This window comes from Bos mutus, chromosome 5 (genome assembly GCF_027580195.1).
Source record: "Bos mutus isolate GX-2022 chromosome 5, NWIPB_WYAK_1.1, whole genome shotgun sequence".
NCBI classification, from domain to species: domain Eukaryota; kingdom Metazoa; phylum Chordata; class Mammalia; order Artiodactyla; family Bovidae; genus Bos; species Bos mutus.
Genome location: NC_091621.1, coordinates 110185213 through 110209672, shown reverse-complemented (window position 1 = coordinate 110209672; position 24460 = coordinate 110185213). Strand labels below are relative to the sequence as shown.

Here is a 24460-nt window from a genome sequence, read left to right as displayed (position 1 = left end):
AGGATCTTGGCCGTGCAGGGCATGGAGGCCCCATCTGGTACCCACGTGGAGCCGTTGAGTGGGCAGTTGGATACAGTCTGGAACTCAAAGAGAAGCCGTTCCCTCTGGAAATACAAAATCTGGAGCTCCTGAGCCTACAGATGGCATTTAAAACCACGAGACTGGATGAGATCATCGAGGTAGAGGGTGTAGGTCGAAAGGAGAAGAGACCCACGACTGTGGACTGTAAAATGAGACAAATGACACCTTCACCCGCGTGGCTCCGGTGAGATGTCGCGTGAACGCCCGCAGTCAGCGCTCTAACCGGGATTGAGAATCCCGGGGGGCGGGGCCGGGGCCGGGGCGGGGCCTATCCGGGGCGGAGCCGGCCAGGGGCGGGGCTGGGGAGCCGGGAGGCCGCTCTGGGGCCGGGGGGCGGCCGGGGCGGTGACGTCACCGAATGACTGGGTTTTTATGAATGAAAGGAATCCTGTGAGTGAGTAATTCCGGGAAGCTCGCCTTACAACTCGGCGCGGCCCCCAGCGCTGCCCGCCCCACAACAAAACTCGGCGCATCGCTCCGGCGATCCGGGCTCTGAGCGACCCGCGGTCGGGACCGGAGGGGAGGCTGACCGAGGCGTGGGCAGAGGAGAGCAGCTCAGACGGCAGCGGGACCCCGTGCGTGCCAGGGACGCCAGGCGAAGCAAGACGAGAGGCGGGTGAGGGTCGCGGGACGAGCGCGCAGGGCCAGGGGGTGGCAGGGTCTCCGCGCTCCTGGAACATGCCTGGGCCGGGGCGCCGGGCCCGACTCAGTCGGTGCCACCGTGGATCCCTCGCCCGGACTGCTGGCTTGGGAGGGTGTCGAGGTGGGGGTGGGGGTGGGGGGAGCGGCGGAGGTCCTGTGGGACCGAGACGCGGCCGAAACGAACTTGGCGGGGTGCGGGGTTAATGGGCCCCTTTTGGGGGCGCGGGCCGAGAGGCGGTGAAGTCGGGCAGGAAGGGGCAGCGCGGGCTGGCGAGCGTCAGCGTCCGCCCAGGCGGGGCCGGGGGCGGTGTGTGCAAGTACGTGACTCGGTGAGAACAGTCCCTGGACCGGTGCCCGCAGGCCGAGCGTGCGCGGTTTGTTTACGTCCGAGGGCGGGCGGGAGTGCGTGTGTGTTCCCTGGCCAGCGTCCTGGGTATCCTGCCCGGTGCGTGCTTGCGCCGCGTACCTTGGGGAATGTGAGAGTGAGTGAGTGTGTGTGTGTGTGTGTGTGTGTGTGTGTGTGTGTGTGTCCGAACGCTCCCAGGCGGGGCCTGTATAACCAGCGGACCGTACCTCCGAAAGAGGGTGACCACAGGAATAAAAGAAGAAGCGAAAGAAATGGCCCAGTCCATAGTCACAAGGGTCTGGGAATTCTCTCCCGGGTTGTCCCTTTCCCACCAGCCGGTGGCCGCCAGGCCCTTGCTCTCCCCGGAGTTTCCCAGGACCGCAGCCACGTGACTGCGGTGCCTTCAGCTACGGGGTGGGGCAAAATATCAAAGATCCCACCGGGCTTCCCCGGGGAACGAGGTGAAGGGGCCACCCCTGGCTCCATCACCCCGGTGGGTCTGGCAACAAAGTAGGCTGGTGTTCAGGTCCTTGTCCCCAGGTTTTCTGACTGCCTGGGGAAGACAGGGGAAGACAGACTCTCCCCTCCGACTCTTCTTCATCCAGGGGGCTACCCAGCCCCTCAGTCACAGAAGAAACAGGAAGGGCGGGGGTGAGGAGGTAGGGGTAGTATGGGGGCCGGGAACACGGCAAAGGTTGGAGGTAGGAGGGGATACCAGGCTTCCTTTCTCTGGTGGCTACTCCTCTGGCTGGTCTGGGTTCTAAAGGCTGTACCTGCTGGATCAGGAAGGGTGAGAACCCAAGGTTGGGGTGGAGCTCGTTTCTGCCCTTCTGGTGGTTTCAGTTCACAAGTGGGACTAATCAGACAGAGCTATTGATGACTGGACTTGAGGAGCTAGTTGAGGACTTGGGCCAGGCTTGGTTAACAGGCAGTGGGACTACATGTCTTGGTGCGGGAGGGGTTACTGTGAGAGGGCTGGGCCCTCCCACCACTGCCTCACCCTGTCTGGCTCCTCCATCAGTGCCCTGCTGAGGGATGTTGAGGGCTGAGCTGGGGCTTAGGGCTTCCTTGGTCCTATTCTGCCCTCTCTTCCTCCCTCCCACAGAGCTACAGGATCATGGGGTGTCAGGGGGGAGGGCATTGAGCTGGACCAGATAATCTTTTAACTTTGAATCTCTGAGCTGCTACCACAGCTGGTAACTTCTGGGTCCCCATCTGTAGCAGCAACTAGGCAACATTCAAGGTGGTAGAAGGGCAGTGGGCTGGGGGAGGTGTGACAGCCTCCACATACAGCTTAATTTCCAGGGGAACCATGCAAGAGAAAACAGAGCCAACAGCCCCAGGCGGAGGCCAGGGTTGTCCAGGAATATGTGGAATATGTAAGGGAGGTAGCCACCAGGAGCACAGGAATCAGGCAGGCCGATCTTCAAAACTGGGCAGGAAACATCCCTGAGCAGGGCTAGGGAGCAGGGAACAGGAGGAAGTGGCGGATTGACTCAGTCATAGATGGAAAGCTAGTACCAAAAGGTTTAACCTCCCACTGAATCACCCGTGGACCTTCAGTAGGGCCCAGGACCCAGTGAGGGCTCCCTTGGTCCCTGTGCCTCCCTTAGTCCTAATACTTTTAGCCTGCGTTGCCATGGAGCCCACCAAGGACCAGATGCTAGAGATAAGATAGTGAACAAATCAGATCCAGAGCTGCCCTCTGGGAGCTTACAGTCAAGGAAGGAAAACAAAGTCGGGGAAAGAGCCACTAAACTAAATGCAAAACCACAGCTGAGATAGGTGGTATGAGGAGGAAGTCACTGTGATTACAAAAGTAATAACAGTTCTGACTTAGCCAGGGCAATCAAGGAAGGCTTCCCTGGGGAGGTGACAGTCAGCCAGAATGTCAGATCAAGTGATAATCATCTGTGAAGACCTCAAGGGCAGGGGCTTTGATTCAACTTTGGTCCTTCAGGGTGCAGCACCAAGCCTGGGACCTACAGGGTAGGTGCTTCTTGGGTGTTTGCTGATTGAATGAATGAATGAGCCCTGGGTCAGTGTCCTGGTAAAACTCCACAACACCTAGAGAAAAAGGCCTGGGAACCCCAGGCGAACAAGAACTCCTGGGCACGGGCTGTAAGATTCTTGAAGCAGTTTCTCCAAAGCAAGCAGATCCTGCAGGGCTCAAGTGACATCTCTTACACACACGCACCCTGTGGGTGCCTTTGGGGAATGTGTGGGGATGGTAAGAGTTCGTTTGTTGTCAGCACAGGGATCCTGGAAAAACGTGGGGAGAGAACGTGGTGGTGGCCAGAAGGGCCTACCACATGGGCTAGAGGGGAGGCTGGCATCATAGGGTTTTGAAATGGGCCGAACATGGTCAGGTTTGTAGGTTTGTGTCAGTAATGATCCCTCTGACAGAGAGGAGAGCTGGTGGGGTCAGAGGTGGAGGCAGACTGGACGCCAGAGAGCAGGTGTTTTGGTCTTGGTGCAGCTGAAAGAGGAAATGCTTAAGGGCTAGGCATGGAGCAGAGGGAGAGTCAAGGCTGACAGTCTCTGAGTTTCTGTTCTCAGGCCCCTGCCCCCAGGAAGTCTTCCCTGATTTCCGTTCCCTTGCTCCAGGGCCTCTACTCTGCTGGTGGTCTTGGAGTTCCATTCCAGGCCAGAATCTGACTCTCTAAACTTTTGACATTGTCAGTGCTAGGAGGTACCTTAGGCTTGGTGGTTTGGCATGTTGGGCCCAGAGAGAGGGAGTGGTGTACCTGAAGTCACACAGCAAGTGTTAGTGGGTGCCAGACCCCCAAGCTCCTACTTCCCTGTGGTGCTGGGTTCTCCAAGCTCTGCTCCCCTTCCAGCAGGGAGGAGGCTCCACCAGTGCTGGCTGCCAAGGCCCAGGAAAACACATTTTTTCCTTCTGTCCTCACAGAGGAAGCAAAATGGCTCAGCAGCCAGAGGAGCCCATGCCAGCGGGTGGGCCGTCTCCAGGATGCCTCTGAGTGTACTAGGGGGCCAGGGGCGTGGCTGCTGACTGGGCAATGCGGCTGTCAGTCCCCCAAGCCACGCCTCCAGGGAATGTTAGGAACCTGCAGACCCTGGAGGTCAGCGCTGCTGACCTCAGGAAGGGAAGAAGTAGGGATGGGGGCATGGGGAGTATTCAGTCCGGTTGCGTAGTCGTATCCGACTCTTCCCCTTCAGAGAGAGGAGGACAGTGGCTCGCTTTGAAGAAGAGCCCTGAGCTGGGGACTCCAGGGTTCCAATCCACCACTGCCACCAAACAGCCGCCTGGTTGCTTCAGTTGCAGAACCAGGAGGTTGGATCAGCTGCTGCCTCAAGTCCAGGGTCTACCAGACTGGCCAAGGCTGCCTGGTGGAGGACCCCAGCCCCTTGGTTGACAGCCCAGCAGCACCTGGTCTGAAGCTGGAGGGCTGAAAGTCTGAGGTGTGACCTTCTTGTGACTTTCCCTCTGTGACTGCCTGGCTCTGCTGAGCTAGGATGTTCCTGGGCAAACATGGGTGCCTCAGCTGACATGTAGCATGTGCTTGAGGGGCTGAGGCTAGGACAGGAGGAGAAAGAGGACAGGAGGCAAGAACAGGTTCAAAGCCTCCCTGGGGTCCCAAAGTTCCTAGAACCACAGCCAACAGAGAGGATGGGACCTTCAGCCATTATCTAGTATAGGGGATGGCCAGCAGTTTCCTCTTGGGCCTATTCTGGAAGGCTGTGTTGAGGAGGATTCAGGAGCTGTGTCCAACCTCAGTGAGAAAAAGTGCGGTAATTGATTATTGATGTCCGTGTTAGGAGTAGAGGGAGGAATGTGGGGAGATAAACCAAGCATTTGCCACTTCTGATCTTTCTAAGCCTCTTGTTTTTACCCACGAACACTATGATGATTGTCCCCACTTTGTGAGGAAACCAAGGTCCAGAGAGGAAAAATGCCTTGTCCTAGGGGCCATGCCTCCAGAGTTCTGCATCGGTCACCCGCCACATATTGCTCAGCAACTAGCGGGCTCTTAGATCACCTCTCCCATCAGGCTCTCTGTGTAGCCCAGACTGCCTGGGCATCACGTAACACCCCAGCCCCCTAAACAGGCAGCCAGGAGGCCTGGATATCTGTGTGACACTTGCAGACCCAACATAGATCCTGGCACATCAGAGCTGGGTAGCCTTGGAGCCAGGCGAGTCCTCTTTACAGGGGTGGAGAAACAGGGCCCAGAGAGGATGCCCTGTGAGGACCTCACTGCGAGGAGACATGTGGTTCCATGCGGCCCCAGACCCAGGCTTTATCCACTGTTAGCTGTGTGACCCTGGACTACTCTATTGACTTCTCTGGCCATTACCTCACAGGGTTGTTGGGAGAACTGGGGTGCTGATGGTGTGAAGGCAATCAGGATTCAGTCCTGGGACCTTTACAGGTGTTCAGAATACCTCCTGATTTAGGAGAAGGCAGCCATTCACCTGCTGTGTGACTTCAGGCAAGAGGGGCCCCTCTCTGGTCTCCACCTCCCCTTGGGTGAAGTGAGGAGGCAGGGACTAGACAGTCTGTAAGAGCCTTTCCTGTGTGACCCTGGCCAGCCAGAAGACGCCAAGTCAAAGCGATGTCCCAGGAATTGCTACAGGCACTTTCATGCATTGGAGAAGGAAATGGCAACCCACTCCAGTATTCTTGCCTGGAGAATCCCAGGGACAGGGGAGCCTGGTGGGCTGCCGTCTATGGGGTTGCACAAGAGTTGGACACGACTGAAGCGACTTAGCAGCAGCAGCAGCAGCAACCCCTCCTGGACAGACTCAGCAATTCTAATAACCCCCCAGGTGCTCGCTGACCTCCCGTTTGCATCATTTGGTTCCATCAAAACCCTATGAGACAGGTATTGTTCCCAACCTACAGACGGGAAAGTGGAGACCCAGAGGGGAGGAGTGGCTTGCCCACAGTCACACAGCCTGGAGAAAACAGAGATGGGATTCAAACCAGGCTCGACCCTTAATCCACTGTTCCTTTCCTTGTTTCCTATACCCTCCCTGGGAGCCAGTTATGAAGACAGAATCCCTTCGTCTCCCTCCCATCCTCCTGGTATCTGTGTGCCACCCCTATCTGCGGAAGCAGATAGAAAGGAGGAAGAATTGGAGGCAGGGCCAGGAGGTTTTTCTCGACAGTCTTCAGCAGGGTTTGGGCTTGGCACGAGGTTCAGACCTTGACAAGCTGGGTGACAGTGTCATAGACCACCAATCCACACCTCACCAGTGCCTGCTCCCTGCCAGCCCCTGTGCTGGCAGCCTCACACCCAGAGCTGTCTGAGCCTGGTTCTTGGCTGTGGAGGTCCCTGTCTGGTGGGGAGTCAAGGAAATAGACCGTGACAACATAGGGCAGAACTGCTGGGGTTGGCGGTGCTGAAAAAGTCCTAGGAGTCTGGGAGGCCTTCCTGGAGGAAGAGATGTCCACGCTCAGGGCAGAAGGCTGAATAGTAGGAGTCTGCCAAATAAGTGGGAGTGGGAGAAGTGTCACAAGGTTTGGCGTGACCCAAAGGCAAGAAAGCATGCGGTGAGAGGAAGTGAAAGAAATTCCTTGTGGCTGGAGGGCAGAATAGAGGCAGGCCTGGTGTGAGAGGAGCCTTGGGGTTAGTAAATGGGGTTATGTGATATGGTACAAGGGGTGTTTTAGCCAGTTTTAGCCTCTCTGAAAAGGTAGTACTGAGCAAAGATCTAAATGATGAAGAGTCTTTGGGGAGATAAAAAGAAAGAGAAAAGTAAAGAGAACAAGTGCAAAGGCCCTGAGGCTGGAATGAACCATTCAATGAGGCCACTGTAGCTGGACCACTGGGGCCAAGGAAAGTGGTATGAGATAAATTCTAAGATAGCAGGGGCCTTGAATGTGAAGATAGTAGTGTTTGGATTTTATTCCAAGTGGGAGAAAAACTGACCTTGGTCTCCTCTCTCCGCTAGGTCTTAGCCCAGAGGGTACCTTCTGCGAACATGTCTGTGGATCCCTTATCCAGCAAAGCGCTGAAGGTGAGAAGGCAGCCCTTATTGTCTCCAGTCCTCCCCTCCCTCCCTGCCCAGGCTGAGCTCCCATCCCAACTTCCCCTTCAGTTCCTAGAATCCCCAAGAGGGGCTCAGCAGACATCAGTCATTCATGAAGCCATTCATGGGCTTTTCCAGGCCCCGCCTGGCTGGGAAACAGCAGGCCTGGGCTCTGGCCATAGGCTGTGTACCCCAGGGCAGGTCACTTCCCTCTCTGGACCTACTTCCCCATGAGGACAACGTCCAAGGAACTGTTGGACTTTAAAGGTGCTTTCTTGGGTTTTTCTGGCTGAGTCCAGGCCGAGTCGCTGGGTTAGAATCCGGACTGAGCTCTAGGGTGGCTCCTTTTGTATCCAGATCCCGGTCTCTCCCGGTTTTCCCTTTGGGGATTCCTGCTCCCTTTCGGAGTCTTGGAGCAAGTCCAGCCACCAGCTCAGTGTCCCTGGCGCGGAATGGGGAACACTAGCGGTGGAGGGGAAGCCGACCCCAGCACCTGCTGCGCGCCGGGTCCAGAGCTCAGGGCCCGCAGGGTAGAGTGTGACCCTGAGCCTCAGTTTCCCCACGCGCCCATGCCCGCAGATCAAGCGTGAGCTGAGCGAAAACACGCCGCACCTGTCGGACGAAGCGCTGATGGGGCTGTCTGTGCGCGAGCTGAACCGGCACCTGCGAGGGCTCTCGGCCGAGGAGGTGACGCGGCTCAAGCAGCGGCGCCGCACACTCAAGAACCGCGGCTACGCGGCCAGCTGCCGCGTGAAGCGCGTGTGCCAGAAGGAGGAGCTGCAGAAGCAGAAGTCGGAGCTGGAGCGCGAGGTGGACAAGCTGGCGCGCGAGAACGCCGCCATGCGCTTGGAGCTCGACGCGCTGCGCGGCAAGTGCGAGGCGCTGCAGGGCTTCGCGCGCTCGGTGGCCGCCGCCCGCGGGCCCGCGGCGCTGGTGGCGCCGGCCAGCGTCATCACTATCGTCAAGTCGGCCCCGAGCCCCGGCCCGGGCCCCGCCCCTGGCCCGGGCCCCGCCTCCGGCCCGGGCCCCGCCCCTGGCCCCGCCCCTGCCGCCTGTTCCTAGTGCTCGCCGAGACCCGCTCTTTCCACCCACGCCCATTCCCCAAACCACGCCCCTCCGACCCCAGCTGCCATCCCTAAGTGCCTAAGCGCCGCCTCTGTCTCTAAGTGCCATTTCTCTGCAGCCACCAGCTCCCCCCGTGGTGAACACACGTTCCCTCCCAGATCCTGTCTTCCTCGTGCGATCTCTGAAACTGGGACCTAATGGCCCCGGGGAGGGGCAACTTTGGTGAGATAGGAAGTCGGGTGAGGTCGAGGTCTGGCGTTTCCTAAAAACGTCAGCCTTCTTAGTTTGGGAGGATGGGATACAAAGCTGATTAGAGAAGGGCCATAGAAGGGAAGATGGCCACCCCTCATTTTGTAACTGTTTGCTCAGATCGTGCCATCGGCCCGTCCCCACCCTCCACGATACAAAACTAGACTTGACCCCGCATGCCTCTGGTAGGATTGTCCAGCTGGAAAGTTGATGTTCCTGCCTCTGCTTTGGGCCTGGATGCCTGGCCCTCCAGAGCTGGAAGACTCATTAGAAATCACCTAGTGAAGCCCAATTCACAGATGGGAAAACAGGCCTCCAGCGGACCTGACAATGCCCAAGGCCACATATGCTTAGCGGTTAAGCTGGAACCGTGTCTTTCCACTGCTGCCCTGAGATTCCAGCCGTGGTCAGGGGGACAGTGGTCGGGGCCTGAAAAGGTGATGCAAGGGCCTCCGTGGTAGCTCTCTGTGAATCAGGTAAAGAGAAGTAGAGGGAAAGAGTAGGTGATACAGATGGAAGAGAGGGAAGGAGCTGGCCTGACTCTGTCCTGGGCTCTCCCTGAACCTAGGGAGCTGGCCAAAGAGAAAGGGGACAAAGGAAGTGACCACAGAGGCAGGTGGGGAGATGAGAAGACAGATCCTACTGTTCTGAACCCTGGGATAGGGGTCCTTAAAAAGGGAAGGGTCCGACCTGTCCATCCTTTTGGGTGGGGGCAGGTCACTGCCATTGACTGCTATTCTCCTGGGAAGTCTGGCCCCAGCCCCTCCCCTTTCCCTGTTAGACAGCTGCCCCTTCGCGCTGTTTATTTATTGCACGAATCTAAGTTATTCTCCCCAGCCTGAGGCCTAGCGCCCACTGCCTGGGAAATGTGGCGTGCAGTCCTGAGCTGGACTTTATATTTTATATCTGCAAATAAAACATATTTTATCTTATATTTAGGGAAAGCCGGATAGCAAAACAACCAAAAAATGTGTTTTAAAAGAAAAGTGCCCGGCCCCCAGAATTTATTTATTTTTCTGACTTACAGTAAGCGAGTTATCCGCCTTCTGTATTTTGTAGACTTCCTGAATAAAGTCAAGTTCTCTTTTTCCACAGTTTAGAAATATGTGTCCTGGTTTATGATTTTTTTTATTTTTTTTGCGGGGGTGGGTTCTGAATGAGGGCCCCAAGATGGATTCTGCTTTCAGTCCCAGGCAGAACCCTCTGCTGGGTGGGAGCGTTTCCTCCAATTTGCAGATGAAGAAACTGTGACCCATCACTAACTCTAGCACCTGGGCTTGCGCTGGGGTAGGGTGGGTTGGTGGGGTTGAAAGGGGATGTAGGGTGGAGGTGGGAACCAGACAGGGTTTTGTCCTTCCATCTGGGTGCCTGGAGCCAGGGAGCCTCCCTGGGGAAGGCAAAGCCAGGCGAACAATGAAATGTAGGGTTAAATTCCCTGGGCATCCCGTCAGCAAATAAACAGTCCCACCCAGAGAGGAAAATTCCCCAGTTTAAGAGGAATTGTACTTTCACATTGAGGTCTGACTTTCTACAGCCAAATAAAAAATATTTTCCTCATGTTCCGGAAAGGCACAGGGAGGCAGAGAGAGAAGTGACTTCCTCACCCCCAGCCTGCAGGCCTAGAATGCAACCCTGGGTCTCAACCTAGGCCCCAAACTCCCTGCTGTTGCTGTTGTTCAGTCACTGAGTAGTGTCTGACTTTTTGCAACCCCACGGACTTCAGCATGCCAGACTTCCCTGTTAATTTAATCCAATCTGCCAGTGCTTCCGGGGCACCCTGGGAAGGAGTGTTCTGTGGTCCAGGGGTCAGGGAAATTGGGGTGTGTTTTTCTCTAGCTGTATGACCTTCAATGTCTCATGTCACTGCTTGCAGCCTCAGTTTACCCATCTGTACAACTCAAGAAGTGTAAGGTTATATGTGTGGCAAACACTGGGGATGCCAGGGGCTGTAAGCTTCCGCAGGCAGAGTGAACGCTTACCCCAGAGCACCTGATGGCCAGGAGGAGGAGTTCCATGTGGCTGGGTATGGAGGGATGGCCGGGCTAGAAGGATGCTTCTGGGGAGGATCTGAAAGCTGGGAAAGGGCCAGACCACACGGGCTGGGTGGGCCCACAGGCCCTTCTCCCCTCTCAGGCTGGGGTCCAGGATCCTGATGCCGAGACACTGAGCCCAGGCCTGCGGAAAGGAGAGCAGGAAGGCGTGCGGGGGACTGAGTGGAGGGTGGCGGGCTGGGAATTTCCCCCGCCCACGCCACATTCCTGAGCGCCCCTGTCAGCCGGGCCAGGCCACAGAAGGCATGCAGCGGTGGCAGGAAGGTGCCAGGTGTCTGGCACATGCCTACTACTGGGCAGGCCCTGCTCCAGGCCTCCTGCCCTGGGTCCCAGGGTGGAGGGTGGGCTCCTGGAGGCATGGCGATAGACTAGGAGGCATGAGGATCGTAGGAAATTCTTTAAACCCCAGGGAGACACCTGCAGGAATGGGGCTGCTGGAGGGTGCACGCCATTTAGCTGGTTGACTGAAGCTGGCATGAGGCATCAACCCGCTGCTGGGTGTTGAGGTGGGTGGATCCCTAGTGACCAATGTCCCACTGGCCAGAAGAGGGGGAGACACTCTGTCCAACGGGGACTTGGACCCCAATTTCAGTCTGGCAATGTGACCCCCCCCATCACTTATACCTACAACCCAGACAGAAGAGGGTTTTCTAGGACACCTTTGAACCCACAACCACTAAACTCACCCCCAAACACACATACACGGGAGCTGGGGGGAAAAAAATCTCACCCACCGGCAGAGGAGATTTCAATACAATCTATATTATCTCATATATATATTTCTTTCTCACTGTATTTGCTCACTTCTGTCACGCATTTAAAATGTCACAGAGACCAAAATAGAGCGGCTTTCTGGTGGAACTCATGGCAGTCATACACGAGATACAAAACTAGGGGACTCTGTCTTCTCATACATCATACAATTAATTTTTCAAGTATTTTTTATATACAAAGAGCTACTCTATCGGGAAAAAAAATTAAAAAAAAAAATAAAAAGACAAGGTAGGTTACACATCCTAGGAAGGAGGGGTGGAGTGGTTGGGCACGCGTTCCCGGCCCCCATCTCCCCAAGGGCTGCTAGCTCCCTGTCATGGGCACCTCCCGTCCACCTTGCAAGCGGCCAGCGGCCAGAGCAGGCAAAGACGGGGGTGGGGGACAGGGAGTCAGCAGCCCACTTTGGCCTGGAAGGAGACTCAAATTCATGAAAGCAAATGACAGGGGCAGCCCAGAGGTTCTCCGTGGACAGCCCGCACCTACCCGCTGCCTTCCTGCACAGCTTGGAACCAGCTGGCCAGGCCCATCCAACAGGGGCCCACGAGCTGGCCTCTGTGCCCCCCAACCCCGGTGCTGGCTTGGTCGCCAAAAGAGGCCGGGGAAGACTCCTGGGATGGAACCCTCTGCCCGACCTTGGCATGGTTCAGTCCAGGAGTGGCCAAAAGGTTAAGAGATGCCAAGGTCCCTCAGGGTCGGGCCCCCTTCCCCTCCTCCAGGCTGGTGCAGCCCACACCCGCGTGCTCTCTGGGTTTCATGTGACAGGAACTCCTGCCTGAATGAACATGCATTGTGTCCCATTATCATGAGGCTCCTCCAAAGACAGTGGCCAGTGGAAGCCCGGCCTGCCTGGGGGCTCCGGCCCTGGGAGGCTCCATGCACGTGGGCGTGGAGGTGGGTGAAGGGAGGGGGACTGGTGGTCCTGGCCACCCCTGAGGCCTGTCCAAGGGTACTTGGCCCTGCACTACAGGATCCACTGAGTGCCAGCAGCTTAACAGGGAGCCCCCCAGGGAGTGTCTGGGCCAGACTGACAGCCAGGGGCAGGGGCAGTGGGGGTAGGGGGCTTTCATATGTGACTAAGGCACAGAAGAGATGGGCTGTGGGGCCGATGAGGCAGGACACCAGGTCCTGTGTGGATACGGGGCCAGAGAGAGGAGTCCCCCAACTCTGGGCTCCCCGCCGCACGCCCCATCCCTCCCGCCTGCGCTGCTCCTCCTCTGGAAGCTGGTCTGCAATGCAGAGACCAGGCCCTCCCTGTGAAACAGGAGGGAGGAGCCCCAGGGAGAGACGAGGATCCAGCAGAGGAAGGAGGGCTGGGAGCCCCTGACCCTTTGAGTAGCTGGGATGCAAGGGCTCTGCTCAATATGCTCTCAAGAAGGACCCCTCGTGGGAGGGCAGTGTGGACTGCTGGCTCCTCAGCAGGCCCAGGGGAAGGGGCGTGAGGCAGGCAGAAGGGGCAGCCCCGGAGGACGCCCAGGCGCCCTCCGAGGTGGGACCCATGGCTCTTGGTGTCTGGCTCTGATCCCTGCAGCATGCCAGGCAGGCCTGGGTCGGGAGGAGGGTCCGCAGAGAGCATCCGTGCCTCCTCCTCCCACCCACGTGAGGCTAATCTAGCATGGGACCAGAGGGGCAGGGTTGGGAGCAGGCAGGAGCCCAGGGGAGAGAGTATTGCACGGTGTTTGGGGGAGGGGTTTACATCTGGGGGAGAAGGGTGAGGGGCTGAGAAGGCGTCAGCCGCTGGTCCACAACACAAGCGTCGGGGCCTGGGCATAGCTGGTCCTCACAGGACGAGCCGCAGGGGCACGGGGAGTTGCTCCCACCATCCTCTCCCCGTGGTCCAGGCGGTAGAGCCGTGGCCTTGTATAAATATTCCTGAAGGCTCCTGGGTGAGCCTGGGCCGTACCCTGGGCAGATGGCGGCGTCGGGCTGTTCCTCTTGAAGCGATATGTGAGTGTTTCTGGTCCAATAAATTAAAGGGCAATGCCAAGGCTGTGCCAGCCGGCCTCCCCGCCTGGAGGTGAGGCCAGAGGCGGGGCACACCCTGCCCTGGGGCCAAGGGCCCAGTCCTTCCCCCCCGCCAGCAGCAGCCACCCCTAGAACTCATCGTCGGAGCTGAGCAGGAGCGTCTTCTCGTTGTCGCGGGCGCCGCTGAGGCTGTGGGAGCGAGAGAGGCCGTGGGCGCCCCCGCGCCAGGTGGGCCCGGGCTCCAGGGTGGACTGCTGCGTGTACTGCTGGTAGGCAGGCGAGAAGTTGTGGATGGCGTCCTGCACAATGTCGTGAGGATTCATGGTCTCCTTGAGGCTGCTGGAGATGCTCTTCATGGGGGCACAGCGGCCTGTGGGGAGGAGGCGGGAGGCAGGGTGAGGGGTCTGGGCAGCGGGGTGCAAGGCAGCTGGGCCCCCGCCCCTGGTCCCAAGTGTGTGTCATCTAACCAACCCCTCTTGGGACAGAGAACAGGGTCCTGGACACGAGAAAGGATGAGCAAAGGAACGGCTCCTTTGGCTGCAGGGCACCCCTAAGGGAGACAGTCAAGAGCCACAGGGCGGGGGGCAGTGGGGGGTGTCTGGGAGTGGGGAAGGGAGCTGGGGTGGAGACTGGGGTGCTGCAGGCATGAGCCCAAGGACCCCAGGGAGTTGGGGGAGAGGGCCCAGGCCTGTGGGATGCTCCCCTTCACTCTGGAGAGGAGACCAGGGGCCCGCTCCACCCAAACAGGCCGACGGGGGCCTGGACCCACAGCAGAGCAGACATACTGGCTCTGGCGGGGGGCGACCCTGCATTGAGGTGCTTGATCGCTCAGTTGTGTCCAACTCTTGGCAACCCCATGGACTGTAGCCCGCCAAGCTCCTCTGTCCATGGGATTTACCAGGCAAGATTACTGGAGTGAGTGGCCATTTCCTTCTCCAGGGGATCTTCCTGACCCAGGGATTGAATCTGCATCTCTTATGTCTCCTGCACTGGCAGGCGGGTTCTTTATTTCTTCCTCCTAATTCCCTAACATACTGTCCTCAAGGGCTCAGGGAGGAAGCGGGGGCAGAGATGGCCCAGGCCCCCAACTGAGACCTAAGGGGCGAGCCCCACCCTGGCCCCAGTCTTCAGACCCAAATTCGCGTGCCCTTTCCCCCTTGGCATTCTTTGCCACAGAACAGAACCAAATGCCCCAATTCCCCATCAACGAGCACTGTGCCCCCAGAATGCACAGGGCATGTTCCAGGACAATGAGAGACAGGATGAAGCAGGCAAGCTCTACAGAGGGCAGCCCTTGGTAGGCGCTCTCCGCACCCAGGGGTGCTTGTGTGGGAGGAGACGGGGACACAGAGAAGGAGCTAGGGAGAGACTCATGCTGGTGACAGGACTGGCGTGCAGGACAGACGTACAGACAGAGTGGAACCTACCGTAAGGGCCGTATGTTGGCACTGCCCGAGGCCAAACCCGGGGCAAAAGCAGGGCAGTGGGGGAGGGAGGGGAGCCAGAGAAACAGAAGACAAGAGACAGCTGAGTGAACACCTCACGCCCATCACCGAGGCTGGCCCCTCACCGCATACACTGCCCGCCCCACCCCAGGTCCCGCCCACCCCCTACCCCAGCTGGCACTCAGGTGGCCCCACTGCCCCTCCAGGCCTGGGCAGGGGGGCAGTTCTGTCCATCTAGGAGACTCCTCCTTCAGGGCTCAGGCTTTCTTCTGCTGGGGGACAAAGAGTGGACACCCAGAATGCTGGTTGGACCTCAACCTCTGCACCTGAGGAGGGACCCCCCCCACCCCTTCTCTTCACGCTTGGCCAGAAATCCTGAGCCTGGGTTACGTGCGTTGCCAACCTTGCAACACTTCATATATGGGGCGTGGAGGAGAGGGCGTTTGACAGGTACAGACCACACCACAGAGCTGGCTTTGCACCCAACTCTGATGGGGGCTGAGAGAGGCCAGGCGCTGTGGTTAACAGGTGGACAGCGGCCTAGGACCCGCACAGTGGTGGGCGAGGGCATGCAGCAGCTTCCCCGGGCTGGGCTGGGGTCCTTGCTAGAGCTGGATGCCTGGCCACACTGCTTCTGGCTGGGGGTGGATGTGTCTCGGGGCAGTGGGCAAGAAGAGAGCCCAGGTGACCGCGGAGAGCCTCTGTGGGGAGGGCCACAGAAGCAGGGCCTTAAACCATGTTAGACCTTAATGGTCTAGAAAGGGTTCTCGGCCACAACCTTAGGCTCCAGGCACCAGGGTGACCAGGTCCCAGGGACATTGCCCTCGACACTGGGACAGTGCTGGCCACATCTCTTCCAACTGATGGGAAGCGGGTGGGATGCCAGCCAGCAGCGGTGAGCCCTGGCCAGCACAGCCCCTCTGGCACTAAGCGTAGAATCCGAACCGGAAAAAGGATGGAGAATGCCCAGGCTGCAAGTGTGTTGGGTGAACGTAATCAGCTGCCCAGGAGTTGAGAGGCCTGGAGGTGATTCAGTCCATACACCTACAGCAGCCGCAGGTTTTTAAGGCCCCTTCTCAACCAGGGAAAGCACAAGACAAGTAGGGTGGGAGGGGGCCCCTGAGGAGCCCTGCAAAGGCCAGGACAGTGTTTCTACACTCAGCTCAGCATGCCCAGTGAGCCCATGGTGGGCACAGGTGGTGAGCCTAGGCAAGTGGGCCATGGGCCTTCAGCCACACACACAAAGAGCTGGCAGCAACCAACCCCGTGGGTAGATGTGTTAGACCAGGAGACTTCCTCCTCCCCAGACCCTCCTGCCTCCTCGAGGGGCGAGCTGGTTCAGGCATTGCCAGCCTCTTCCTCCTCGTCCCAAGCCTCCCCTCTCTGCCTAGCAGCAGCCAGAGGCAGCCCCAGCCCCTGCTTTTCCTGAGAGCATGTTAGAATTGCCTGGGGAGCTGTCGGCACTTCCTGCCGGGCCCAACCCAAGGGCCAGTACTGCAGAATCTCTGAGGGTGAGTGTCTCCAGGGCATCTTAATATACAACTGGGGTTGCCAACCGCTGTTCTAACAAAGCGAAGATTAGCAGGTGTAAAAAGAAAGCTGTTAAAAGCTATTACCATCCGAGTCTGTTTCTTAGAAGTAATCAGGTTAAAAAAAAAGCTTTAGAGACAAGGAAATACAGGACAAAATGGATAATGCTGTTCAATATCAGGAACTTAGGAATCTGTTTAACCCAGGGTCTCTGTCCTGGCCTTCCCATGGGGATATTGTGCTTTATCATCTCAGGGTTCCATACTCCAGACCTGCTGCAAGAGACCAGGGGTCTCTTGGACCAGTCCTCACCCCCACCAACTTCCAGGACCAGTCCCCACCCCCATCGACACCTTGTAACTGGGGGCAGGGGTGCCTGGACCTCTGTGGCCCCTTTCCTACACCGAGGGTCCCCTCCTGACCTCCTGATCCATCAATACCGGAAAGACCCTGGGAGGCAGGAGGGGCCGGGGGGCAGGGCCGGGAAGCACTCTTCCAGCTGGTGGGGGGTCGGGGGTCGACTCTAGGACCCTGGCTCATACCTTGTGCGTCCACCCTCTTGTCGGCATAGACCTTGTAGGTGAAGGCATGCCGCAGGGCCAGAGCTGCAAAGAACATCTCCACGCAGATGATGAAGTCCTGGTAGCCAGCAGCTACGGTGCCCTCGCCCACCGACACGCGGGCCGAGTGGATCTTGGGGATGGCCCCGCACTTCTCCAGGATGGCCAGGAGCATGCCTGGAAGGGGAGGTGTGGAAGGGGCGCCATGGGCCTCGAGCCCAAGACTGGATCCCCTTCTCCTTTTCCCTCCACATAGCGTCCCAGTGCCACACGCCCCCGGGAGGATGAAAGCGGGGTGTACAGCTACTCCTATTGGGTGGGGCTGTTGACACAAGCCGGAGCCTTGAGGAAACTACCCCCCAGGTCCTGGCTGGACACCAACCCTGAGATCCCTCTGTCCAGGAAGCAATCCCGCCAAAGCTCCTGGCTCCAGTGAAAGGCCCTGGGGGCCCAGACTTCATGCTCCACAGGTGCTCAGTGGACAGAGGTCCCTTTGAGCTCCAGCCAGGATCGCCCATGGCAACCCCATGGCCCAGGCCTTCGGGGCACTGGGGATGGTGAGCAGGAGGCAGAGGACGAGGCTGAGGGGACAGGGAGGCACAGGCTGGCCTCGCAGGGGCCGGGAGGAGGCTCACCTTGCCAGAAGGAAAGAAAGATGACAGACTTGACCATGAAGAACTTGAGGACAGGGCTGTAAGGGCTGAGCAGCTCCCGGGTGGCAAAGTAGAAGAGGAAGAGGGCGTAGAGGGCCAGGCTGACGGAGATGTTGTAGATGATGGTCACGTAGAGGTAGCCGCTGGTGACGCTGCGGGAACCGGGGACATTCTCGGGTTTGAACACACCCTTCTGAGCGACAAGGGGCCTCCTTCCCCCTTTGCCCTGCCCGCATGCGCCTTCACATGGCTCTCAGAAGGCTCCCTGAGCAGTGCTCCCCAAGCCACTGATAGAAGTGGGCAGGGCACTGGTGAGCCTTGCCACCTGCAGCTCCATTGCCCACGCTCCTGGCAGAGGACTCCAGGCGGCCTCGGGGGCAGGGTCTCAGCCTGATGGTCCAAGGGACAGAACCTGGCTTGGCTCTTTTCACTTGAGCCACGTTACATTCCCTCTGAGCCTCTGTTTGCTCACCGACCCCCGGGGACTGTCGTGCAGGGTTACAGGGGGTGTGTGTGCAAGCTCAGGGCCTAGACACACAGTCATGTTCACTAAACCCTCAAGTGGGGCATGTGTGTCAATCCATGCAGAAGAGACTCGAGCTGGGGATCTCAGGGATATGGCTCTCTCATCCCCTACCCGGGAATGGTCACTGTCCCTTCTTGCCCCCCTCCCCCCAGGGGCCCCACTGTCTGACAGATGCTCCTCTGTCAGAGGCGGGGCCAAGTGTGATGGCACCACTGCCAGGCTCCGGCCCTGGCAACTCAGGGGTGCAGAGAGGCGTGAGGACAGATGGGGTCAGGCTTGCCCTCCACTCGGACGACAGACACAGGCGTGGGGCCAGTCTGCGGCCACCGCTTCCCTTAGCCAGAGCCTGAGCCTCTGGGCAGAGCTGCCCATTCCTCCCCACACGCACCTCGGAGGAGGGGACCCGCCACTTACTCAAAGTCACCATCCCGGTACTTGCCAAATGCCTGGAGGACCACGGTGCTGACGGCCATGAGCGGCTTCACCACGCAGAACTGCAGGGTGGCCTGTTGGGGATAAGGCAAGAGTCAAGGCTGAGCACACGGACCACGGAAGCAGCACCTCCTCTGGCCAGCTGGGCTGGTGCCAGAAGCCAGCGGATGGGAGAGACCCACTGTCCTGCCCCCAGTGGAACTGCTGTCTGCAGAAGACATGAGACAGTAATAGGGCAACGCGGCTGCGTGCGAAGACGGGTGTGAAGGAAGAATGGAGGAGACACAGAGACAGAGATTCCACAGGACGGACCACTGAACATGCTAAGATGGGAGGACTGGCAGAGGGGGCAGCCAGGGGCACAAGCTCGGCCCAGGGGCAGACAGCAGACAAGGGCGAGGGGTTAAGTGCTGGTGTACAGGTGGCAGTGGGGAGCAGGCCTCCCACTCTAGGTGGGTGAGGGCCTCCTCGTCCACCCCAGGTCTGGCCCTCTGCCCCATGCTCTGGGCCTGGGTCTAGGATTTATGTTGAGCTGGGGTTTTATTGACGATGGGGATGACCCCAAAATAGAAGTAGCCCAAAGCCCAAGAAAGGCCTGGAGTCCCGACTGAGTCTGAATTCTGGCCTCATCAACTACCCGCTGCGGAAGCTCAAGGGGGCAGTCACTCAGCCTCTGAGTGGCGGTGCGTGAAGGACGGTTGTAACCAGCCCCTGAGGCAGGGTCGCTGTGCAGGGACTGAAGCACAAGACCACACAGGCTGCCCTTGGAAGTCTCCCACCTCTGAGCACTCAGCAGAGGCCTCTGCCACTGAAAGAAGCCCTCAGTAGAGTTTTCACAAGTCCCTCCAGAGGCCCCAGTAAATGCCGAGGGGAGCTGCAGTGCCCATGTAATCACGAGAAGCACCACTCTCTACGGGCTTCCCTGGTAGCTCAGTTGGTAAAGAATCCACCTGCAATGCGGGAGACCTGCGTTTGACTCGTGGGTCAGGAAGGTCCCCTGGAGAAGGGATAGGCTACCCATTCCAGTATTCTTGGGCTTCCCTGGTGGCTCAGTTGGTAAAGAATCCGCCTGCAATGTGGGAGACCTGGTTCAATCCCTGGGCTGGGATGATCCCCAGAAGGGAAAGACTACCCACTCCAGTATTCTGGCCGGAGAATTCCATGGACTGTACAGTCCATGGGGTTGCAAAGAGTTGGACACGACAGAGCAACTTTCACTTTACTACTCTCTGCTGCTGCTGCTGCTAAGTCGCTTCAGTCATGTCTGACTTTGTGCGACCCCATAGATGGCAGCCCACCAGGCTCCCCCATCGCTGGGATTCTCCAGGCAAGAAAACTGGAGTGGGTTGCCATTTCCTTCTCCAATGCATGAAAGTGAAAAGTGAAAGGGAAGTCGCTCAGTCGTGTCCGACTCTTAGCGACCCCATGGACTGCAGCCTACCAGGCTCCTCCGTCCATAGGATTTTCCAGGCAAGAGCACTGGAGTGGGGTGCCATTACCACTCTCTGCTGCTGCTAAGTCGCTTGTCGTGCCTGACTCTGTGCGACCCCACAGACGGCAGCCCACCTGGCTCCCCCATCCCTGGGATTCTCCAAGCAGGAACACTGGAGTGGGTTGCCATTTACCACTCTCTAGAAACCCAATAAATGTCTGCCACAAAGTCCTGCTTGGGGAGGTGGGATTAGCTTTCAAAGGCTAAGCTGCTGTGGTTCCAAATGGGGCAAGGACCTCAGAGCAGAGAAAGTAACCTGTGGAACCCTAAGTTTCTGATCCGAGAGGGGCTCGAGTGAGGTTTGCAGGGGAGGCCAGGGCGAGCTGAGCTGCAGGGCTGCCAAGAGGAGAGGCACACATGGTGGGGTTAGATGGGTGATGCCCACAAACCCTGCTGCCCCCCACCCCCTCGAGGAAGCGGGATCAGCACCTTTGGGGAGGGTCAGCAGCATGTCCGAAATAAGCGCTGGTGCTGCCCTGGCTCAGCTCATGTGGTGCTCCGGACAGCCCCTTGACGTAAGTCTGTCATCACCCCCAGGGTACAGATAAGGAAACCAAAGCATGGGGGGGTGTTGGCTGAAGCGGCAGAGGATTCAGACCCAGACGGTGGCCCTGATGACAAAGCCGCGGTGTCCTCTCTCCAAGGGCAAAGGGTGAGAGGTTTCTTTAGTTCTCGCCTTTGACTACCTGTCCCCGCCACCTCCAGGACCAGCAGCGGAACATCTGGGCCCACAAGGCTGGGGAGTAATTTCCGACAAGGCAACGAAGCTAGTGATCTGGCGTCAACACTTCGTACACAATCTGATCCTCCAAGAAGAAGGCAGAGAGTCACAGCTGGGCCAGCACTAGTAAACAAAGGCTCTCAGAGGCCCCACCCTGAAGCCAGGACAGTGTGAACTCTTTCCCTGCAGGTCCCGCAGGGAGGTTTTGAATTTAGAAACACCCGAGGGAAGGAAGATCTGGAAGAACTGGAGACTGGCCATCCAAGCAGGGCTTTGAGGGTGGGGCCGTGCCCCAGCCCCGCCCAGGAGGGAGCAGGGAGGCCAGCCTCCAGCAGGTCTGGGGATGGGCTGTGAGTTTCATCTCCCAAGATGATGATGCACGATGCTGGACGGGCTGATGGGCCCTGTGGAGATGAAGCCGGGGTCCTGCCAGCGGGGCACGGTGCCTGAGGCCCTCCTGAGCAAGGGATGGCAGGCTCAGAGGCAGGGCTGTGTAAGGGCTTTCCTTCATCTGTTCCTCAAACCATCCCTTGAGGTTAAGTATCATTATGCTCATTTCAGAGAAAAGGAAACCAAGGCTCAGAGAGGTTTCGTAATTTAGCCAAAGTCACATAGTCAAGAGGAGAGGCTGGAATTCAAACTCAGACGGTCAGAGACCCAGACCCAGGCACTTGAGCGCAACACCACGCTGCCTCCTCCCAGGCTACTCGAGACCACTGGGAGGGCGGGTCTGGAAACTGGAAGCTGCTGGGCTGCCTGCCAAGCGGGAAACGGGGGAAAGAACCAGAGGCTGCGCAGGTCTGTTCCATCGTGTTCCTCAATGCAGAAACCCTCCTGGCTCTAGCCACAGCTGATACGTTTTCACAATGAGATTCCAGAATCGCCATGCACTTCCTCGGACTCTCACACATACACACCAAGACTTGGATGAAATGAGCAAGCGTCTGGGGCCACTTCCTGCCCGGGGGCTGCATCAGACACCCCTGGGGTACCTGCCAATGTTCCTCTGAGGACACCCTGCCAGTGCTCGCGCATCCCTAACAGCTCGGGGAGTGGGTGCCTTGCAGGAAATGGGAACCCTGCTGGCGGGCCGGGAGCAGGGTCCTCCTGGCCTGACGCCTGCCTCTACTGCTCTGTCAATCAGAGGTAGCCTGGTCCCTGCAGCTGCCGCTCCAGGGCACAGACCCAGGCTCCTGGTCCCCGGCCTGCAGCTTGTGACCAGGGCAGTTGCAGGGGGTACCCACCTGCTTGCAGAACCGTAGGAACCCGATGGAGTAAGTCTTTCCCCAGAGGCAGCAGGTGCCATACATACAGCTGGACCTGGAAGAGACGAGCGGAGAAGGGCTGGTGAGCAAAGAAAGAGCTGGGACTCAGGAAAGCTGGGACTCAGTGGCAGGGGCAGGCCACCCTCACTCCTTCACACCCTGACAAGCCGGGGTGGAGCAGGCCAGGGTGGGGATCAAGCTCAGATCCTGGGCAGTCTTTGAGCCTGAGGCCAAGAACTGGGAGAGACACAGTATATGCGGCAGGAACCCTTGGGATAACAAATCAACCTGAAAGGCACTGAATGTGAAAACTGCAAGAGGGAAAACATAGGCAGACAGTAAAGGACAGGAAGGGAGATGAGGAGAAAGCCAGGCAGGCCCTCCCCAGAGTCCCAGTGAATGACCTTGTTCAGGAGGTGCAAGAGAGGCAGAGTAGGTCAAGGTCACAGGCAGAGATGGTCTGTGTGACTGGCCGATGCCAGGACGGCTCAGAGAACGTCAGGCCCAGGAAACAGGGCAGTGGGGAAGGCTCCCGGGGACTTTTTACTCACTCGATGGGCTTCCCTCTGATCTCTGACATGATGGAACTTTCCCCTCCGAGGTATTCATAGCACAGGCTCAGGAAATTATAGATGACCAAGGCTGTGAAAACAAAGTCCAGAGAAAACCACTCAGATCAACAGAACGGATAAACAGATGGTGGAATTCTAAACAGCAACAAAAGTGAATGAACCACAGTCACAGACAGAGACGAGGTGGGGAGGACTGGAAGTGGCAGGGGTGGGGGGCGGACCTCAGGAATGTAAGAACCCACAGGGGATATTCCACGTGTATAATCAAACTCAGGCCCAGCTAAACCACGGTGTTCACAGACGCTGCTGGTCTCACCTTAAAGAAAGGCAAGAACGTGATTACCACCAAATGCAGGATTGTGAGGGGCGAGCTGGACAGGTAGGCTGGGGGCTTGAAGAGCTGGCAGGGTGCACATTCTGGGTTTTGGCCTTATAATTGTTTACTAGTTTTATGCACTTTTCTGTTTCTGTGTTACAAATCACAGTTTTATGACCAAGCAACAATTAAACATTCTCCAGAAGGATCTCAGGAGAAATTCTCAGCAAGAATGAGACAGAAAGAACCCTTATGCATTCATCAGCATGTAGCAGCATCTTAGCCTTTGCACGATAAGCTACAACAAAACGTATGAGAGGTGCCCAAAATACAGTGCAAATGTTTCGGGAAGCTGGGCCAGCGCGTTCTGAATCAGGACACAGCTCGACATCGCCCACAAAGATACAAAATCTGCAACAGCCTCCAACGGGGGCACAGTAGAAGTATGCTGTGAGTGCTATAAATACAGCACGACGTTGTCATAGGTCTCCTGGTCAGAGGACTTCTGAGGGGTCAGCAAATGAAGGCTGCTGCCTGCAGGGTGCTAGAAGTACCAGGATGTGCCAGAAGCCAGGGCACAGAGAGGAGGAGGACGTGTGGAGGAAAGGTGCAGGAGGCAGGCCAGGGGCGGGGGCAGGGGAACAGGACAGGCGTCCGGCAGAGGAGTGAGGCCAAGGGGAGGGTCAAGGCGGGGTCAGGGGGTAAGAAGATCTAGGGAGACGCACCAGCGGCCCTGCAGCCAGCAGGCCCCTTCTCATCTGACCCGCCGCGTCCGCGTGCAGCAGAAAGGCCTTCGAGGCTCCCAGAGCAGGCCCCCGGCTCAGCTCAAGGCCTTTCAGCAGGTAGCCTGGTCCCTGCACAGCCCGCACATTTCCTTCCCAGAAACACAAGGCACCCCCTTCCCCTTGGCAGGGTCTTATGCCCTTCGAGCTTCTGCCCTCGGGGGTCCCACTGCCTGTGCCCTGCCCTCTGCACTCCTGGAACCGCCAACCGTCAGACATCACCCTTCCTGAGAAGTCCCTGGCCACCACCATGGGGACGCGTGCATCCCACATCCACGGAACCTGCTGATTTGCAGACACCAGGCAGCCCTTCCCCGCTGGAGTGTGATCACTGACTGGGATTAGCGTGGGCCCAGCCCTCGCCATACACTAACACAGAAGCTTGACTGCCTGGAACTGGAGCACAGCAGACCCTGGCCACATGTCTGTAGGTAAAACTGGCCTTTAGCCACTTGGAAAGGGCTGTACACCCCTCAGTTGGTCTAACCTACTAAGGGTTCATGTCGGGGGCTGGGAAACAGGGGCCCAGGTGGCACCCTGTATAAACAGGACCCATAGCACTGGCCACCTGTGCTGTGACGATCCCCCTAGAGACACACAGCAGAGGGTTCGCAATGTGGCTCTGCTGGGTGCCTCTCTGTGGCCCAGTTTTCTCATCTGTTAAACAGGGGCACAAAGAGCTCCTATCAAGTTAGGAGGTGGTGGGGTTTCTGTGAGTATGCAAGGTGCTCAGGAGAGTGGCTGGCACCCTCAGCATCGGCGGTCATGGCTGTTTATCTGCCCACCTTCCCTGGGGGCCCGCTGTCCCCCAACAAGGCTGAGTGCCCTGTATGTGGTGGGAATCTCCACTCACTGGCCTCTAGATCACTTTCCACGGACAGGAACTTTGGGCATCTGAAGGCAGGAGGTGAGGAGCATCAAGCCAAATGTGATGTCAGCCTACTAAAATGGTTTTATCCAAAACCATATAAGGTCAAGAGGAGTGGATGTGTCTCTTCC

General features: G+C 58.0%; 2 protein-coding genes across 6 annotated transcripts in view; one reads left to right on the top strand and one right to left on the bottom strand.

The window, feature by feature from the left end:
* Positions 1-388: 388 nt before the first annotated feature.
* Positions 389-9474, top strand: MAFF (MAF bZIP transcription factor F). 3 transcript variants are annotated; one of them, XM_070371593.1, is made up of 3 exons: positions 389-693; positions 6989-7054; positions 7646-9474. In XM_070371593.1, the coding sequence occupies exons 2-3, from the start codon at positions 7019-7021 to the stop codon at positions 8126-8128; spliced, it is 519 nt and encodes a 172-aa protein (XP_070227694.1). In that variant the 5' UTR covers positions 389-693; positions 6989-7018; the 3' UTR covers positions 8129-9474. The 3 variants fall into 3 exon arrangements, with proteins under 3 accessions (XP_070227694.1, XP_070227693.1, XP_070227695.1); XM_070371592.1 differs by having other exon boundaries at positions 392-697; XM_070371594.1 differs by lacking the exon at positions 389-693 and adding an exon at positions 958-961.
* Positions 9475-11173: 1699 nt separating this feature from the next.
* TMEM184B (transmembrane protein 184B) overlaps positions 11174-24460 on the bottom strand; it is a 50265-nt gene continuing 36978 nt past the window's right edge. For 2 of the 3 annotated variants that reach the window (XM_070371589.1, XM_070371590.1), the window contains exons 4-10: positions 22343-22433; positions 21771-21846; positions 18296-18387; positions 17338-17507; positions 16685-16879; positions 14595-14615; positions 11174-13537 (exon numbers count right to left, since the gene is read on the bottom strand). In XM_070371589.1, the coding sequence (XP_070227690.1) occupies positions 13296-13537; positions 14595-14615; positions 16685-16879; positions 17338-17507; positions 18296-18387; positions 21771-21846; positions 22343-22433 (887 nt within the window). In that variant the 3' untranslated portion in view covers positions 11174-13295. The remainder of the gene's footprint in view (positions 13538-14594; positions 14616-16684; positions 16880-17337; positions 17508-18295; positions 18388-21770; positions 21847-22342; positions 22434-24460) is intronic. The other variant, XM_070371591.1, reaches the window with a different exon arrangement.